General features: G+C 39.2%; 1 protein-coding gene across 7 annotated transcripts in view; it reads left to right on the top strand.

The window, feature by feature from the left end:
* The window catches only part of SUGCT (succinyl-CoA:glutarate-CoA transferase), a 750850-nt gene extending 732432 nt beyond the window's left edge, over positions 1-18418 (top strand). For 2 of the 7 annotated variants that reach the window (XM_087435096.1, XM_087434940.1), the window contains one exon: positions 6857-8404. In XM_087435096.1, coding sequence (XP_087291222.1) covers positions 6857-7020 — 164 coding nt within the window. In that variant the 3' untranslated portion in view covers positions 7021-8404. Of the gene's footprint in view, positions 1-6856; positions 8405-12979; positions 13055-15997 lie in introns of those variants that run through there. The other 5 variants (XR_015553052.1, XR_015553125.1, XM_087434877.1 and 2 more) reach the window with 5 other exon arrangements.
* Positions 18419-18913: the final 495 nt, after the last annotated feature.

Raw genomic sequence — 18913 nt, 5'->3', positions numbered from 1 at the left:
GAAACACAGGATTCTCCTTGATCCTTCTCTTTCCCTCCCCAACTACCTTGGCCCATGTAATCCATCAGCAAGCCCTCTCATTCTATCACCAGAATAGCTCTCAAACACATCCACTTTTCTCAAACTCTACAGGCACCATCCTAGTCCAGACCACCATCATCTCTTCTGATCTATCCATAACAACCTCTGATCTTGTCTCATCATATTCTCTGCCTGGCAACAAGAGTATTCTGTCGTAAGTCTTGTCACTGCTCTTAAAGCTCCAGTGGCTTCCCACTGAACTCAGAATAAGATCCAACTTCACTACTATAGCCTCTAAATCCCTGTGCATTCTCGTCTCTGTCTCTCCCTCCAACTTCATCTAGAACCTCTCTTCACCCACAAAATTATGTTCCAGACCCACACTGGATCTTTTTTTAGTTCTTTGAACATCAAGCCTGTTCATGCTGCCTGGAATCTTCTTTCCTCCACTAGTTGGATTGATAGCTCAGTTTAAGGCTCAGCTTAAGGATCACCTACTCAGTTTGGCCTCATTGCACAGCCCATTTAGAATAGTTCTCACCACCACCACGGCTCCTCCCCTCTGTGCCTACAATATTGTCCTCTTTTCAGCTAGATTTTCAACAGTTTAATAATTTCTAACAAATTTTAACTATTTATTTATTTGTTTACTTATTTGTTTATTGTCTGTATTCCAAATCAGAATATAAATTCCATGAGAGTAGGGTCCGGGTATGTTTTGTTTAGTAATATATATCTAGATCACACAGCCCAGATCTTGACACAAGGATAGATACTCAAAAATTAAATTTAGAATATATTAGTGGATAAATGAATTCATTTAAATGACATAAACAGTATTTATTCAAATGTCTTTAATTGTTAACAATCATTAGTTCAACAAATTTCTATTGAATGACAGAGCATGGATCATGGAGTCTGACATATAGGAGATCTTGTCCTCATTCTATCACTTACTTAGCTGGGTAACCTTAGACAAACTAACTAGCCCTTTAAAAGGCCTCAGTTTTCTCATCTGTAAAATGAGAGTTATAATGGTCTCTGTTTTATAAGTTGAAAAGTCCAATGAGATAATGCAAATAAAAAGCATAGTCTACAATCATCGCAAGTGTTTAAGAAAGGATACTTGCCATTGTCTTCATTTTGTAGGACCTTGAAAGGCATTGAGGGCCCATTAGCAAACCCAATTGGCATTTTCCTGCCCCTATAGGGGATGCAGACAACTAAATAAACAATTTAATGCACTATGCTAAGTGCCCTTATAGAGGATGCACAGGTAATATGTGTTACTTGAATGTTTTTGGCATCAAGGTCAAATGGATTTTCTTTGTTTATATTCCATCAATTACTTAAAATCTTGCCACATTGTAATTTGCATCATTTTTGGATCTTGATTTTCTTGTGCAAATTTTGTTTTTTCTAGAGTTTCTAATTATTTTTTCCTTACATAAAGTAATTTTATCTCATTATTAAATTTTTCCAGCCTTTCAGTTATACTAATTATACAATTAAGGCTCTTTTTGTCTCCTTAGACTCCCCTTTTGAAGACGTATGTCCTCCTCCATCTCTACCTTGTAGACTCTCCAGGTCCAAGCTGTCATCCTGGGACCTTACTTCCCTGCACTCCTTGGTTTGTCCTCACTGTGTAGCAAAATTTTCTTCTTCTTTCATTTACTCCAATGTTTTACTGGCGTGAGCTTCAAGAAACTTACTTACTAAACTTATTTAATCTTTGAAAGTTTGAAAATGCTTCATTTTGATTAATCATTTGACTGGATATACAATTCTAGGTTTAATGTCATTTCATGTAGAAATTTGAAAGCAAACTTCACTTTTTTCTAGTTTCTATTAGAAACTAGTGAGACTAGTCTACATTGAGATATTCAGTTCTTCTGCTTTCAGTCCTACCTCTGTACAAGATCTGTCTCTCTCATAACCACTGATTTTTTTTTTTTCTTTTTGTGAGGAAGATCAGCCCTGAGCTAACATCCATGCCAATCCTCCTCTTTTTTTGCTGAGGAAGACCGGCCCTGAGCTAACATCTATTGCCAATCCTCCTCCCTTTTTTTTTTTTTTCCTTTTGCTCCCCAAAGCCTCAGTAGGTAGTTGTATGTCATAGTTGCACATCTTTCTAGTTGCTGTATGTGGGACGCGGCCTCAGCATGGCCGGACAAGCTGTGCGTTGGTGCACGCCCGGGATCCGAACCCGGGCTGCCAGTAGCGGAGAGCACACACTTAATAGCTAAGCCACGGGGCCGGCCCCTCATAACCACTGATTTTAAGATCAGAGGCTCTTGTGGGGTGAAATGGATCAATTGGCATCTACTTCCTCTTAGTCTCCATATAGAATATTCTGGGCTTCAACTTTCTCTACTTTCACCCATAAACATGATCCCATCCATGTCATTCTTAAATTTCTTAAAATATATCTTTCATAGTGATGCTCCCTCCCAATCTTTTCACTCATATGAAGTTTTATGTTTGTTTGTTTAACTTCTATACTTTTATTTCAGGGGTGTTTCAGGAGAGAGTGAAGGCAATGTATATGTTCAAAGCTCCAAAATATACAACTTGAAATTACTGTATAGTTTGCCATCATTTAGATATACTGTAATTTATCTAACCAGTGCCCAAGTTTTGGACATTTTTTCCTAACTTTTTTCAATGTTATAGCTATTTAACCTCTTTATCTGGAAGGAAGAGGTCGGAGATAAGCCTATGGGGGCAATACATGAGGGAATGAATTGCTAGACACCTAAGCCTAACAAGGTAACCTGTGGAAGCTAAGAGCAGATGGAAAAGATTTTTTTTTAAAAAGTACAAAATCCCACACGAAGAACCCTCACATCCTATAAGTTAGACAGCCATGTGAGAAGGAGAGAGGTATTAAGGATATTAAGTAGATCTGGAAATTTGCATAGATCCTTGCCTATAAAATTTGTTGACATTCCTGATAACGTCCATAGAAAAAATTTTAAAGCAGGATTTCTCTATCTAAGTGTGTGGACACTTTTAAAAATCCTGATATTTAGTTGACAAATTTCCTTCCAGAAGGATTATACCAATTTATATCTCACCAGTCACCAACCTCTTAAAAACAAACCAAAATAGCCACAAAATTTGCTAGTTTTAGAACAAAATTATATCTTATTATTATCTTCATAGGCATTTCTTTGATTACTACTGATATTGAATATTGCCCATATTATATTACTCAAATGCTCAAACCAATCATTGATAGGTGTTGTCAACCTCATTTTAGACTGAGGCTCAGGGACTTTAAGAATTCTCAAGATCACACAGCTTGCAAGTGTTCGAAAGCATATGTGAACATAGACGTTACTTTGCCAAAAAGTAATTTAAGAACGTGTGACTTATCTGCTCATCTTTTTTTAATGGAAGATCAGATTATTCATCTTTCTGGACCTTAGACATAAATAATTATGTCAAACATGTTTTACTTCTTGAAACAAATGTATTTAAGAACCCTTTATTCTTTTTGTGTAAAGACTGGGAGAGGTGTCCCTGGTACGTAGGATTGTTGCACAACGTTGCAAAAACAGGTGATTTCAATTGACTCAAGAGAACTTAGCTTTGTCTGGAATCTGGATATCACTGTATTTGTCCCATGGCATACATATATATATATAATATTTTTATATAATATATTTTATATTACATAATATATATTATAATATAATATAGTATATAGATTTTATATTTTCAAGTAACAGCAAATTTTCATCTTTTAATAAACCACATGGCAAAACAATACTTTATTTAAGAAATGTGTAAGAAATTACAATTTGAAGATTGCCAAATACAGTATATATACATATATTGTGCTTTGATCTTAAATTACATGGACAAACCCCAGCTTCAAAATCTTTCTAAAATCAATCATATGCAAAATACCTGGTTTTTGAGGGGGCATATGGAAAAGTATATACAATTTCTTGAACTGTGATATGGCTTATTTAATAACATGTATTTATTTAGAGAAGCATATGCTTTCCAAATATACGATATTTTTCAGATGTCTTTATCCTAGCAAGTCTAAAAAATTGCCCAGTAATACCATTCTACCAACCTAAATTCTTTAAGATTTTTTGTGCAAAGTGTTAAATATCCTTCATCCTAAACTGGTAGCATAGTCTTCAGATCTGGAAACTGCCAGGAAAGTATGGTGAATAGTGGGAGTGACACAGTTGAACTGCCCTTTAGTATGGCTGAACCTGAAGAATTCCCTCATACCATCACTGCATGGAGGTTAAAAGTCCAGATTCTTAGTACTAATATGTGCTACAATGTGGATGAATCTCACAAACATTATGCTAAGTGAAAGAAGCCAGACACAAAAGGTACATATTGTATGATTCCATTTATATGCAATATCCAGAATAAATAAATCCATAGAGACAAAGTAGGTTAGTGGTTGCCAGGGTTTGGGGAAAGGGGGGAGTTGAAAAAAACTATTTAATGGATAGAGGGTTTTACTTTGGAGTGATGGAAATGTTTTGGAACTAGGTAGAGGAGGTGGTTGCACAGCATTGCAAATGTACTAAATGCCACTGAATTACCCACTTCAAAATGGTTAATTTTATGTTATGTGAATTTCACCTCAACAAATTATTAGTTTTTTAAAAGTCCAAGTTCTTGAACCCAACAGACATGGACTTGGAAACTGACTCTCACTTCCTAGTTGTGTGACGTTGGGCAAGTTGTTGTAATTTCCTAACCTGAACCCTAACTCTAGCCCTTTTGCCTTAAACCTCCTTTACCTTCGATGTCCATACAGTTGGGAGGACTGTTTGAGATGATGAACGTGAAGCCTTTAGCACAGTGACTGACACATAAGTTCTTAGGAAATGGTAGCTACTACTGCTACTACTACTAGCAGCAGCGGCCATAGGAGGAGTAGTAGCTATGTTCCAACCCAGATTCTTGGTATATTCGAGTGACCCAGTTGGAAGTCTCCCTTCAGGTAATTCAGTTAGAACAAATCACATGACATTGACTTCAGGCATGTATTCCCTCAGTGGAGTCCTTCTTTTGAAAGACAAGTTTTAGATCAAAACTTGTTAATTAATGTCAAAATGGAACCGAGTCTGGGAGAGCAATGAGTAGAGATCACATCCCTAAAACATCAAATTATCAGCTTTCTCAGGAGAGTAGTGGACCCTGCCTCCCAGTGTGTGCTCCTTAACTGAAAAGGGACCAACTGTGAAAAAACAGTCATGCCCCGGGGCATTTAAATGGAAGAGTGAGAAGAAAAAATGAATTTCACTGAGCTTCAGGGAAAGACAACTTTGGACATCAGTTGGCAGTTGCCGTGTATCTGTAGTGGATGGTATGTGTCAGACAGAGGTGCAGCTCGGTTTTAGAAGGTCTCTGTCCTCCATCTCCATCAACAATGGCATCTACAACAGTACTTGCTATTAATAGAATTCTCCAAAGAGCTCAAAGCACATTTGTTGCTTTACTGACTGACGTTCTGTTACCCACATATGCTTTGGTTTTATTTATTCTTCCCATGGGCTCCCCACATCAAGAGGAGGCTGGAACAATTTTTAAGAGATAGAAATGCACTGTTTTGTAGTCTTCTTGTGACTATCTAATTTGTTTTCCTGAAGCCTAATCAAATAAGATGTAAAGGACAGCCAACATAAATACCATTTATTTAATCAGGCAACAAAGGTAAAATCTGTTGAAATAACATGTTCCCCAGTGTAGGTCCAGCTTGTCTATGGAAGAGTGGAAAGTAAGAAGAGGCTGCTAAGGTCAAGAAAAGTGCATGGCCTTCAATGTGAGACTGTTCAAATGGACTTGAATTTGCATCCTGGTGCTATTAATTATTAGCCATGTGACCTTAAGCAAAACCTTAGCTTTTTGGGCTTTAGTGTCCTTATGTGAAGAATGGAGATAATAAAATCCACGTTCAACAGTTGTTGAAAGTATTGCGTGAGTTACTTTGTTTACAGTGGCTCAGTGCTCAGCAAAGAGCTGGCAATAAATGTCCTTTTCCCCTTGCACTAGGAGCTTCAAGAGAGATGCTGTGACAGCTTTTGTCATCATAATAGCCAGCAGGTTTTGTGTATTATTGTGGGTTAGGGAATGCTTACTTAGTGCTTTCGGTCCATTATCTCATTTAAATCCTTACATCAAGACTATGTGGTAAACATTATCATATTCAGCTTAATTGCAGAACATGAGGCTCAGAGAAGTAAAGTAATTTGTCCAAGATGGCTCTGCTAGAAGGTATCAGAGCTGATACCCAAACCCGAGTCTCCCTGGCAATGAAGTTTGCACACATAACTTTTTCTACCACCAAAAGGCTTCAACCATAGTCTGGCTGAGGTTTAGTTGATCTGCAGTCTGTTGAACTAGATCTTAGAACTATATGGTAGACACTGAATAGTAAACTTTTGGGGTTACCTTCATCTGGGGTCAGATTTCCAGCTTCAGAAAGACACTGTGTCCCTGTGGTTATTGTTTTCTTGGACCCAGAGAGTCTACTCAGTTGAGTGACCTACCCCCAAGAGTCTTTGAGACAGGACTGGCAGCTTCTGAAGAGGCCTGGCACACCCCAGGCACATACATGCAGCCCCCTAGATGGTGGTGGGCAGGTCAGATGACCACTGCACAGTTGGATGAAACTGAGTCAAGAAAAGCCACACGTGAAAAAACACTTCTTTCCAAAATGATGGTGCATCTGAAAAGGTGTAACTGGCAGTGATATTCTTGCTGTTCATTGAAAACCCCCCAGGCTGCTTGGGTAATTAACTTCCTAAGGTTAGTCATTAACAGGCTTCCTGCTTTCCTCCTCCTTTGACAGGCCCAGCTGTGAGATACAGTAAGTTCAAGATGTCAGAGGCCAGGCCGCCTCCCCTGCTTGGGCAGCACACGACGCACATCCTGAAGGAGGTCCTCAGATACGATGACAGGGCCATCGGGGAGCTGCTTGGCACTGGAGTGGTGATCCAACATGAAGCCGAGTGACAAAGGAAAAATGTTCTTTCTCAAAACCACAATCTGAATGCACTTTACTGGCAACAGCAATTGTCTTTCTGGACCCTTCTTCCCATTTCTGGTGCCTGCCTCAGAGAAGAAGAGTTAAAGTAATTCCAGATTTCCTGCCTGGCGCCTCCAGAATGGCTCAGGTATCAATGAATCTAGTGCCTTCTAAATGTACCCCACCTTTTATTCCTTACCATTTTTTCCCCCAGATAATAGATTAATTGTGGATTTGTAGGATTTTTTCATAAGGATTTTTTTTTCTGGAAAAAATACATTCCTCATTCTAATTGCATTAATAGCCTAAACGTTTGCCCCTCCAGCCCACGCACGTCTGAAAAAGAGCAGATCTCTTGACATTCTCTACTTGCACATAAAGTCCTCATTTAAACTTTTGTTAGGAAGTCAAAGCAATAAGCAGAATGACAGTCTCAGTGATTGATTTTAAACAGAATAACTTAATTTTGAGCTCACGAACCCTTTGTTAACCTATAATTTAAACCATGGACTGTGCTGATGTCCATTATAAAACTGAGCTCCATTCTCTCCCATGGGGGTAAATATTTGCTTTATGTTGTATTTCTCTGATTATTTCATGATCTGTGGCAGAAAATCAATTTCTACCAATACATTTTGGGTTGTAGGTATCTATCAGCATTTGAGGGCAAAGAATGGTTCTTTAATTGTTACCTTATTTTGAGCCAAGTGCAAATGCAACAGGTTCTTAAATGAATGTCAGATGACTAACTAGGTATTAAATAATGTATAAATAATAACGAACAGAAGAATGAAAGGAAAACATTTCTTTGTAATCTGAGTATCCTCTAAAGAAGAATATATCATGCCGTAGTATTAAGTATTTACATTTAAGTATTTGTCAGTGAAGTATAGAAAACATCTTCTGTCCAGAAGGTAGTAACTGTTTTGTATATGTGTTCCAGAATAAATTGTCACTCAGATTGTCAATCACCCAAACCCCAGTACAGACCAAGGAATCAGATGACCCCACGATCAATATCCTGATATGCTCTCAATTCACGGTGGTTAGGCACGCATATTTTAAAGCCATGTCATTACATACCAAGTGGTAATTGGAAATTAAATTACAGATGTTCATCTTTCAAACTGTGATTTGGAGCTAGTTTTCTTTTCGTGTTCTTTTTTATTGGAATGAGTTGAGCCATTTATTCATGCTGTAAGCCCCAATATGTTTCTAGAATCAAGGATTCCAAATAAATAGGAAATTTGTCTTCTCACAAGACCTCATGGGACTTTTAAGAAGAATGCCTACTAATTCTTGAAACAGTTATTGTCCTCCCCACTCTTCTTTTTGTGGACGCCTTATTCCATTAGTTAGAATTTCATCATACAAGGGTCATTTGATGCCTTCTACAGTATTTTTCCTCCAATAGCTAATTCATAGATATATATTTGGAGACATTCACTTTAGACCAGACATCTAAATGAAATTCTTCCATGTATATACAAATAGTAATGAAAATGGTAAAAGGGTGGATGACAGAGAATTGGCAAAACCATGTATCTTGAAAGAGAGATCTACCATTTCTCCTACTGACCAAGTAGATACCTTGAAATACAAATTACTTGGTTACTGAGCAGTAACCCTAAATATCTGGGTAGCCATATGTAGGAGGATACTGATCATTCAGAGAGTCACAAAATGCCTCTAAAACTTTGAAATCAATCAAGACTGCCGTCTTCATACATAGCAGAGTCACCACTGGAGACCATCTCCAGTGTAATCGTGTATGTAGCTATCCAGATTTCCACCTACACACTCAAAATGATCCAAGAGAACTTTGAACCTGTTCATCACACAACAGAAAGCATTTAATCTACTGATTTAGTGAGGGAAATGATTTAGAATATATTTCAAGTTCAGATACATAATTAGTCCTGAAAGAAACATTGTGCTTGCTAAAATTTCTAGCAATATGCCCCAGATCAAGTTATGCTTATAAACAAATGTGCTGTTTTAATTATGAAGGCCTATTATCTTACACATTCCCAAAGCTGAACGCACTACTAAGACATGATATGCTCAAGTTCAGTTTGTGTCAAGGCCTGCCTAGGTTGTCCTAGAAAATTCTTTGAAACTTAGTGGGTTAATTATTATGGAATTGAGGGTGTGTCCACAAGCAATTAGGCATCCTTCCCTTGATTTGTTCTTAAACTTTTTGCTGCCATGATTTTCTGGTTAATCAAGCATGATATTTTCCAACATACAGTCTGATACGCTGAATGTTTCCCTAAGAAGAGAAATGAACATTGACCAATTTTCTGTAACTTCCCCCGGTTACTTAGTGTTCTTTTGTCTTTGATCCACCTACTAGGAGTTAGAAGTACAATCATGATTTTAAAAAACAAAGAAGGACTCACATTGCCTATTTCATACTAGGTCATTAGGCTACCTAACCTAGAGACCCCCACAATGGGGGGCTTTTGCATGAAGACTTCAAGACCCCTGCTTTCAACCTTCTTCAGGGAAATTCACACCCACTCATATCTCACCTGAAAATGATATTTCCCCAGTGACTCTTTTGTCCTGTGGTGTTGGCATGTTATCTACTTGAAAAGCTTTATAGATGTGAGTCTTGCTTGTCACTCTCCCACATGGCTCAATGCTGCCTTTATCCATAGGACTCATTCTCCAGATAGTGTGCCTAAAGGCTCTGAGAAGGAATGCCAGCCCCGAGCTGAACAGACTGTCCAGATCTTCTGCCTCTCCTCTCACTCCTCATCCCCCATATCCTGACCCTGAGCTATTCATTTTCAAACTCATTCCCCAACATTATGAGATTCTTCTTGCATTTCTTTTTTTTTTTTTAAATTTTTTGTTTATTGCAGTAACATTGGTTTATAACATTGTAAAAATTTCAGGTGTACATCATTGTACTTCTATTTCTGCATAGATTACATCATGTTCACCACCAAAATACTAATTACAACCCATCACCACACACATGTACCCAATTATCCCTTTCACCCTCCTCCCTCCCCCCTTCCCCTCTGGTAACCACCAATCCAATCTCTGTCCCTATGTGTTTGTTTATTGTTGTTATTATCTACTACTTAATGAAGGAAATCATACGGTATTTGACCTTCTCCCTCTGACTTATTTCACTTTGCATCATGCCCTCAATGTCCATCCGTGTTGTCACAAATGGCTAGATTTCATCGTTTCTTATGGCTGAGTAGTATTCCATTGTGTATATATACCACAGCTTTTTTATCCATTCGTCCCTTGATGGGCACTTAGGTTGCTTCCAAGTCTTGGCTATCGTGAATAAGGCTGCAGTGAACACAGGGGTGCATGTACCTTTGCAAATTGGTGTTTTCAAGTTCTTTGGATAAATACCCAACAGTGGAATAGCTGGATCATATGGTAGTTCTATTGTTGATTTTTTGAGGAATCTCCATACTGTTTTCCATAGTGGCTGCACCAGTTTGCACTCCCACCAGCAGTGTATGAGAGTTCCCTTCTCTCCACAACCTCTCCAACACATGTTGTTTCCTGTCTTGTTAATTATAGCCATTCTGACGGGCGTGAGGTGATATCTCATTGTAGTTTTGATTTGCATTTCCCTGATAGTTAGTGATTTTGAACATCTTTTCATGTGTCTGTTGGCCATCTGTATATCTTCTTTGGAGAAATGTCTGTTCAGGTCTTTTGCCCATTTTTTAATTGGGTTGGTAGTTTTTTTGTTGTTGAGATGCATGAGTTCTTTATATATTTTGGATATTAAACCCTTATCAGATGTATGGTTTGCAAATATCTTCTCCCAATTGTTAGGTTGTCTTTTCGTTTTGTTGATGGTTTCCTTTGCTGTGCAGAAGCTTTTTAGTTTGATGTAGTCCCATTTGTTTATTTTTTCTATTGTTTCTCTTGCCCGGTCAGATGTGGTGTTTGAAAAGATGTTGCTAAGACTGATGTCGAAGAGCGTACTGCCTATGTTTTCTTCTAGAACCTTCACAGTTTCAGGTCTTACATTCAAGTCTTTAATCCATTTGGAGTTAATTTTTGTGTATGGTGTAAGGTAAGAGTCTACTTTCATTTTTTTGCATATGGCTATCCAGTTTTCCCAACACCATTTGTTGAAGAGACTTTCTTTTCCCCATTGTATGTTCTTGGCTCCTTTGTCAAAGATTAGCTGTCCATAGATGTGTGGGTTTATTTCTGGGCTTTCGATTCTATTCCATTGATCTGTGTGTCTGTTTTTGTGCCAGTACCATGCTGTTTTGGTTACTATAGCTTTGTAGTATATTTTGAAATCAGGGAGTGTGATACCTCCAGCTTTGTTCTTTTTTCTCAGGATTCCTTTAGCTATTCGGGGTCTTTTGTTGTTCCATATAAATTTTAGGATTCTTTGTTCTATTTCTGTGAAAAATGTTGTTGGAACTTTGATAGGGATTGCATTGAATCTATAGATGGCTTTAGGAAGTATGGACATCTTAACTATGTTAATTCTTCCAATCCAAGAGCACGGAATATCTTTCCATTTCTTTGTGTCTTCTTCAATTTCTTTCAGAAATGTTTTATAGTTTTCGGTGTACAGATCTTTCACCTCTTTGGTTAAGTTTATTCCTAGGTATTTTATTCTTTTTGTTGCAATTGTAAATGGGATGGTATTCTTAATTTCTCTTTCTGCTACTTCGTTGTTAGTGTACAGAAATCTTCTTGCATTTCTTCTACTCATGGGAGACTATCTGCTCTAGTGACCCTTAGAGTTGATGAGATTCTTGAGACACGATGTGCCTGAAAAAAATGGTTGTTAACCTTGATTGTAGTATTGATGATCCTTAGGAGGCCAGAGTATCAAGCTCACGTCTTTTCTCTCTCAATTTTGTGGTACTAGTGCTGGTACAATTATTGTTTGATAAGGAGGATGAAAATGTTCAGAAAAAAGGTACCTATTTCCATTCCAACAACAGCTAACAGAAAACAAAAACACATCACAGAGGCTCTTATATTGAGGTGTAGAAGTTTTCTCAGACGTCAGGGTAAAATTGTATTTCTTCTTACAATCTTAGTATAGCAATACCAGGGTTAAGTGTTTTATAAATTACTACTCTCATAAGATGCTTAAATAGTTTCTCTGTATAGAAACACTAAGCTATCTTCTGGGCACAAATGGTTCTGAACTTTCACACCAGGCTGGCTCTATGTGGGGCAGGTTTATGTGGTGGAATTAGTGGGGTATAAGTAACCCCAATAGACATATTTCTCCCAACACCCATTCAAAACCATGTCTTCGAGGATCACTCTAGGAAGTTAAAGTGTTACAGACAAATGAATGCAAATACTTGGCGCTCATACATTTATTCCACACACTAGGGGGAGAAGTACAAAAAAGGAGAGTTTTGAAGGACTGAGAGTTGGAATAGGTAAATTTGATTAGCAAGAAAGGAAAAGAGAGACCAGACAGACCCGAGGGCACATTTGCTCTGAAGACTCTGGCGAGCCCATAGCAGTATGAGCCCAGCCCGATGTGTAGATGCAAAGAGGGAAAGGCAGGCACTGGAAGGAGCTCAAACATTACCCAGAAAACAGATTTTACCCACCGCAAAATTTTTTTTGAGAGGTAGCTCTTTTTTCCCATTCCTTAAGACCTTAACATTAAAGGGACTGCCCAGCTCCCGGCCCCTGTGCAACATTCTTAATAAGAGGCTGTGACAGGCAGAATAACGGCCCTCCAAAGACGCCCGTGTCCTAATTCTCAGAACCTATGAACATGTTTTCTTACATGGCAAGAGGGAACTAAGGTTACTAATCAGCTGACCTTAAAATAAGGTGAGTATCCTAGATTATCCTGGTGGGCCCAGTATAGTCGCAGGGTTCCTTTAAGTGTGGAAGAGTCAATGTCAGAGTGATGTGATGTGGGAAAGACTTTACCGTCCACAGTAAAAATGGACTTTTCCTTAGAACCTCCAGAAGGACCACAGGCCTGCTTGATTTTAGCCCAGGGAGATCTATTTTGGACGTCTGATCTCCAGAACTGTAAGTAATAAATTTTTGTTGTTTTAAGCCCCTAAATTTGTGATATTTTGTTGCAGCACCAGTAGGAAACTAATACAGAGGCTACTCTGCCCTTTGTTTTAAAGTCTAAAGTGACAGGAAAATCACTACTTTGCACAGTGGCCGGTTGTCATCTCCTTGTAATTCCATTTTTTTTCTCTCTCTGTTTTTCTGCTTACTTCCTTTCCTACTTTTCTCTTTTTCCAGTCTTTGAACCTTCTCCTCTTCCTCTCTTTTTCTGTGGCAATAATCTTTTTCCTCCTTCTCATTTGTCTTCCTCCTCCCCCTCTTCCTCCTCATCTCCCGCTCTCTGCATAGACACACACAGACAGTTACGTATCTGTGTTGCACAAGCATGGGTACCAAAACCTGTGACTGATCTTCAGAAAAATAGGACTTGCTCAGTAATTTGGGAGATCACTAGTGGTAATTCTGGTCGTGACTTCACCTCCACAAGCAAATTTGAATTAATCTCTGGATATGGTGGTTCTTAAATAACTGGCTGCTCCTTCTTCTCCCTCGAAACTCAGGGAAAGAAATGAAGGAGTGTCCCAGATGCCACTCTGGGCTGGTGGAGCCCTAGGGCTTACTACCTCTCTGTCACTGCCTCCAGTTCTAAGAAATAAACTAAAGTAAATAAAATATAGTCCAGAGCAGAGTCTAGACTCTGTGAAGGCCTGGGCCTTGCTGCCGTAGTTATTGAGCCTTCATGAGAGGAAGGAGAGGGAGGGCATGAGGGCCCATGGTTTTGCTCCACCTCTAGGCCTTGGCCTTTGTTTCTTGTTCTTTCTTAGAAATGGCAGCTTACTTGGCCTTCAGGGGGTGATTAGTAGTGTGTCCCTAGCTATTTTAGTCAAACGGCCTCCAGAAGGATGGTGCCTTCTCCTCTGCCTTGGTTTTGCCATCTATTAAACAGGGTAAGTGGATCCTCACGGCTCCCTTTGCTGCTTCTTTCAACAGGATGGAAAACACTTTGACACATCCCTCCTTTTTCCTCTCCCCTTTCTCTTTCTTTGCAAATTAACCACATGATGGTCTGTTCAATTCAGGTTGGTTTCTTTGGCTCCTGACCACATAGATTGGAGGAACAATGCTTTCCTGCTCCTCATCCTGTCACCCGCACCCTTTCCTCTCACCCAGAACTTTCGCACAAGTGCTCACCACGAAGCAAGACACTCAACTTCGGAACACACAACTGAGATGTTGAGAGGAAAGAAATTAATGTAAAACTTCCACAGGAAAATATCATTCTTTTCACTCCTTTACCTCTTTGTGAACACTAAAGACAAATTTGGATTTCCATAGTACCTCTTGGTATGAGATGTGGCAACATGTGTAACACACATTCACCCTCACAGTCTTGGACTTATGTTTTTAGATTTTACAAACAATTTCCTGGCTATTCTTGATAGAAGCTCTGAAATATACTAATAATGGATACTATTGTGTTCTTTCTTTGGAGAGGATCAAGAAAATTGTAGCGTCCGTTTTGAGTAGCCTGTTAAAGAATTCCTATTTCTGGAGGCAGAAAAGTGCACTATATTTTCCTGTCTAGGATTACCCTTATGTAGAGCTAAGCATGCTTGCAGTGGCAATGACACAGACAAGAAGTTAAGACAGAAATGCAAGGACCCAGGTCACCTCTGGAAATAGTGCCCAGTGACCTAGGACTCTGAGAATCTTCTCAGCCTGACTTGCTGTGTGGTGCAATGGGAAAGGTCTGAGGAACAGCAAGCTGAAGTGTCTTATTCTTACAAACATGGCGAAGGTGGAAATATCCAATCATTAGGTCTTCCACCCCTGGGCCCATGTTTCCCATCTTCTGAATCCCAAACATTCTGTCTGGTTACTTTGTGGGAAAACCTAAGTGAAAGGATGTGGGCCCAGTATGCAGACAGAAGTGGTACTCAGGACTCGCTAAGTCAATCAGTTAGCTGAACTCACCGACCGAACAATGGAGAGATGATAGTGATCAGAACTCGATGTTTTACGCAGCTACTCCCATATGACCCAGGTCGCATGAGGTGAAATGAGTAGCTTGGTGGGTATCTGTGTAGGTGCATTTCTGGGGGAAGGTTTATTAACTCAGCAGAGTGAGCACTCAGATCTAGAACAGGCCCAGTTCGGGGAGGAAGAGGACTCTGCCAGTAGTCAAAGTTATTACCTTTAATTTCCTATGCCAAATGGAAAGAGATTTACTCTACTCATCCCTGTGAAATAAGAACTCTTATTATATATATTTTGTTCTCTCTCTTAGGACACATAATAGATACAGGTCAGCAATGCTGGCAGATCTTTTCATGAGTTCTGTGACTGGGGTTAAATTTGATGCTAAATAATAATAATAACAATAATTATAACAAACATCTATTAAGTTCTTACATGTACAGCACTGTTGCAAGTACATTTACATGTACTAAGTCACTTAATACATGTGCCTGGGAAGGCCTGATGGATGTTCTGCCTGAAGAGGGCGTCATGTCAGTGTGGGCACACTCACATGTCCTCTACTCTACTGTCTTCAGTGTGACTGAGTGATACCCTGCCATTATTAACATGAACACTGCCCTCAGATTGTGTCCCTAAACCTCATGGGCACTAGGACTTTTGGGATCTTCACAGGGATAAAGGGCAAGACATGTCGGGGCCAAAAGAAAGACCCTAATCCAATCATTTCAACCTTTGCAAATGCTCTAGAAATAACAGAGTTCCCAAGAGGATCAGTTTAGCTCCAACACTGTCAGCAAAACTCGCAAGAAAGTCTCCTCAGGCTGCCATCTCAGGAAGATATTATATTTTTTCATCTAACAGTCCTAAGGGTATATACTTGTACTAAATAGGACCTTAAAGTGTTCTCCCCACCCCAGCATATTTTTCTGTGTGTAAATTACAGATACAAACTGCCACTTCTGGTTCTTTTTAAAGGTTAAATGGAGTCCTAAGTTGCTGATGAAGTAAGTCAAAAGCAGCTCTCCCAAAGACCACTGCTGAGAAAAATGAGAGAACCTTGAGCACTTGGATTTAACCACATAGGGGAGCATCATTTAGTGCACTAGAGGACAGCCAGCACGCTAAGGAAACCTGAGGGACAATGCACTGGGAGAGGCAATCCACTGTAAATGAACTACAGCTTGCCAAAGACACTGAAAAGATGTTGGAAAATGAGTGGAAAATGGACGCCCATTTCCAATTAAATTTCAGATTCTCCTTGGACAAATGAAAGAAATATGAGAGATGTCTAGAATGATATCTATGACTCCAGCAGGAGTTGAAAATTATATTAGTAGGAAAATATTCATTGTGTAAAAACCTACTCTATAAGCAAATTCAATGAAAAATGTAATCTCCCCAGGTGAGATGATAACAGCAGCAGTGAACCATACAGATAACTTCTTTTGGTTTGTTTGGAACATTTTCAAAGTATTAGAGTGAAGAGGAGAGGGAAGTACATTTCTGTGTTTGTCTGTTAACCCATGCATGAAACTTTTTTGGTTTTTTGGGGGTTTTTTTTCCTGAGAAAGATTCACCCTCAGCTAACATCTGTTGCCAATCTTCTTGTGTTTGCTGAGGAAGATTTTCCCTGAGCTAACATCTGTTGCCAATCTCCCTCTTTTTTTTTGTATGTGGGCTGCTGCTACACCATGTCCACTGACAGACAAGTGGTGTAGGTCTGCACCCAGGAACTGAACCTGGGCCACTGAAGCGGAGCTCGCTAAACTTAACAACTAGGCCACTGGGGCTGGCCCAAATGAAACTTTTTCTGATAGCCACAGTTGGAAGTGATTTCTGCATCTTGTTTGCTAACTCAGTCCTCTGTATTTATCTGACCATAACAGTTATCACACATGGAGTTATAATTACTGGTCACCAATTACTCTCTCCCATTAAACTATCATATCCTTGTGGGTATCATAGTCACTGTTGTATCTCCAGTGATTATTATGATGCCTACTCTGTAGGAGATCCACAATAAGTATCTGTTGAATAGACATTCTCTCACCCACCAGATTACAGGTTCTATGAGAGAGGTACTGATAATATTCATTTTTTTATTACTCATAGTACCTGTAATAAATAGTCTTCAAAGATGGTCACCATCAATTCCTCCTTACCTATATGCACATGTCTCTCTTCCCATCAAGAGATGCACTTTATTTCCCTTTCCCTGGAATCTGAGCTGCGCTGGTGGCTTGCTTTTATTTTTTCTAACTTCTTATTTTAAGTAATTTTAGATTTACAAAAAATTACAAAAATAGAACATAAAATTCCCATATACTCTCTGCCCAGTTTCCACTAATGTTAACATTTTATATAACCAATGTACAATTATCTAAGCTAGAAAATTAACATTGATACAATACCATTAATTAATCTATTCAAATTTCATCAATTGTCTCACTTTGGTAGGCAGAATTCTAAAATAGTCCCCAAGATTTCCAGCCCCCTGATGTACACATACTTCCTCCCAGTTATTCAGTCAAACACTAACCTAAGGGCTGCTATGGAAAGATTTTGCAGTTGTAATTAAGTTCCAAAATCAGTTGACTTGAAGATAGGACAATTATCTGGGTGGGCATAACCTAATCGCATGAATCCTTTAAATCTGGATCTAGAGGTCAAAGACATTAGCCCAGAGATTTGAAGCACAAAGGAGATTTGACATGAGAGAACTTTCCAAAAGTGACTCCCTTTGACCAACGGAATGTGGTAGAAGTGATACTGTGATAATTGTAGACCAAGCCTTGAAGAGGTTAGCATCTTCCTCTTCTGCTCTTGGAAATCAACCACCATGAAAGAAGTCTGACTACTATCCTCTGAGGAAGTCCATGACCACTGTTCGGAGAGAGAGGGGCCACTTGGAGGAGCACAAAGACATCAGACATGTGAGTGAAGGTTTCTTGGACCTCTAGCTCACCTCTGCAACCAAGTGAATACGACTAAGTGAGAGACCCCAGCCACTGCCACATGGGGCAGAAGAACTGCCCAGCTGAACCTCTCCCAAATTTCTGACCCACATAAATTGATGTTTTAATCTCCTGTTTTGAGGTGGTTTGTCACATAACAATACATAAGTAAACATCTAACTCAGAAAAGAATCTCAATAAATATTTGATAAAGGTAGTTTGATGAATAGTTTTCATGGAATCTTGGCTGATTGAAATAGGAAATAATATACTATGGTTTAATAATTATCTTTTCTGTTGAAAGAGGGCAACTAAAAACCTGCTTTTCTTGAAAGTTCTTCTAAAATGCATTAGCCTACTATTGTCACTTAAGGAACAGAATATGTTGAATTATTTTCATGATGTGGTGCCTCAGGGTCATCATTCCGACCAGATGCAAATCTCTTCCCTTTCTCAGGTGAAACTGAGGACACTTAAGATTAGAAATCGTCATGTTTCCGATCTGGGAAGAGGTTAAACTTAGGAAAGTTTTAAGTTACTGAGAGATTTCCATGGCAGGCAGCCTCTAAGATGGCCCCAGTGAGGCTCACCCCTGCTTTACACCTTTGTGCTGTCCCTTCCCACCTTGTACCAAGGTTGTTCTGTGGACATAGCATGTAACAGAGGTGATGGTATATCACTTTTGAGATTAGGTTATGAAAAACTGAAGCTTCTGTTTTCTTTCTCTCTATCTCTATCTCTCATTCTCTCTCTCTCTCATTGCTCACTCTGGGGGGAGCTAATTGCCAAGGAGCAAGCAGCCCTAGGTAGAGGCCCACATGACAAGGAATTGAAGCCTCTGGCCAACAGCTGATGAGGAATTGAGGCCTGCCAGCCTGCCAAGAACCGCATGAGTGAGTTTGGAAGCAGATTCTCCAGACTCACTAGAGCCTGGAGA

The sequence above is a fragment of the Ceratotherium simum genome, chromosome 1 (assembly GCF_057802395.1).
Source record: "Ceratotherium simum simum isolate JZ-2026a chromosome 1, ASM5780239v1, whole genome shotgun sequence".
NCBI lineage: Eukaryota > Metazoa > Chordata > Mammalia > Perissodactyla > Rhinocerotidae > Ceratotherium > Ceratotherium simum.
This window is presented reverse-complemented; position numbering and strand designations above follow the sequence as displayed.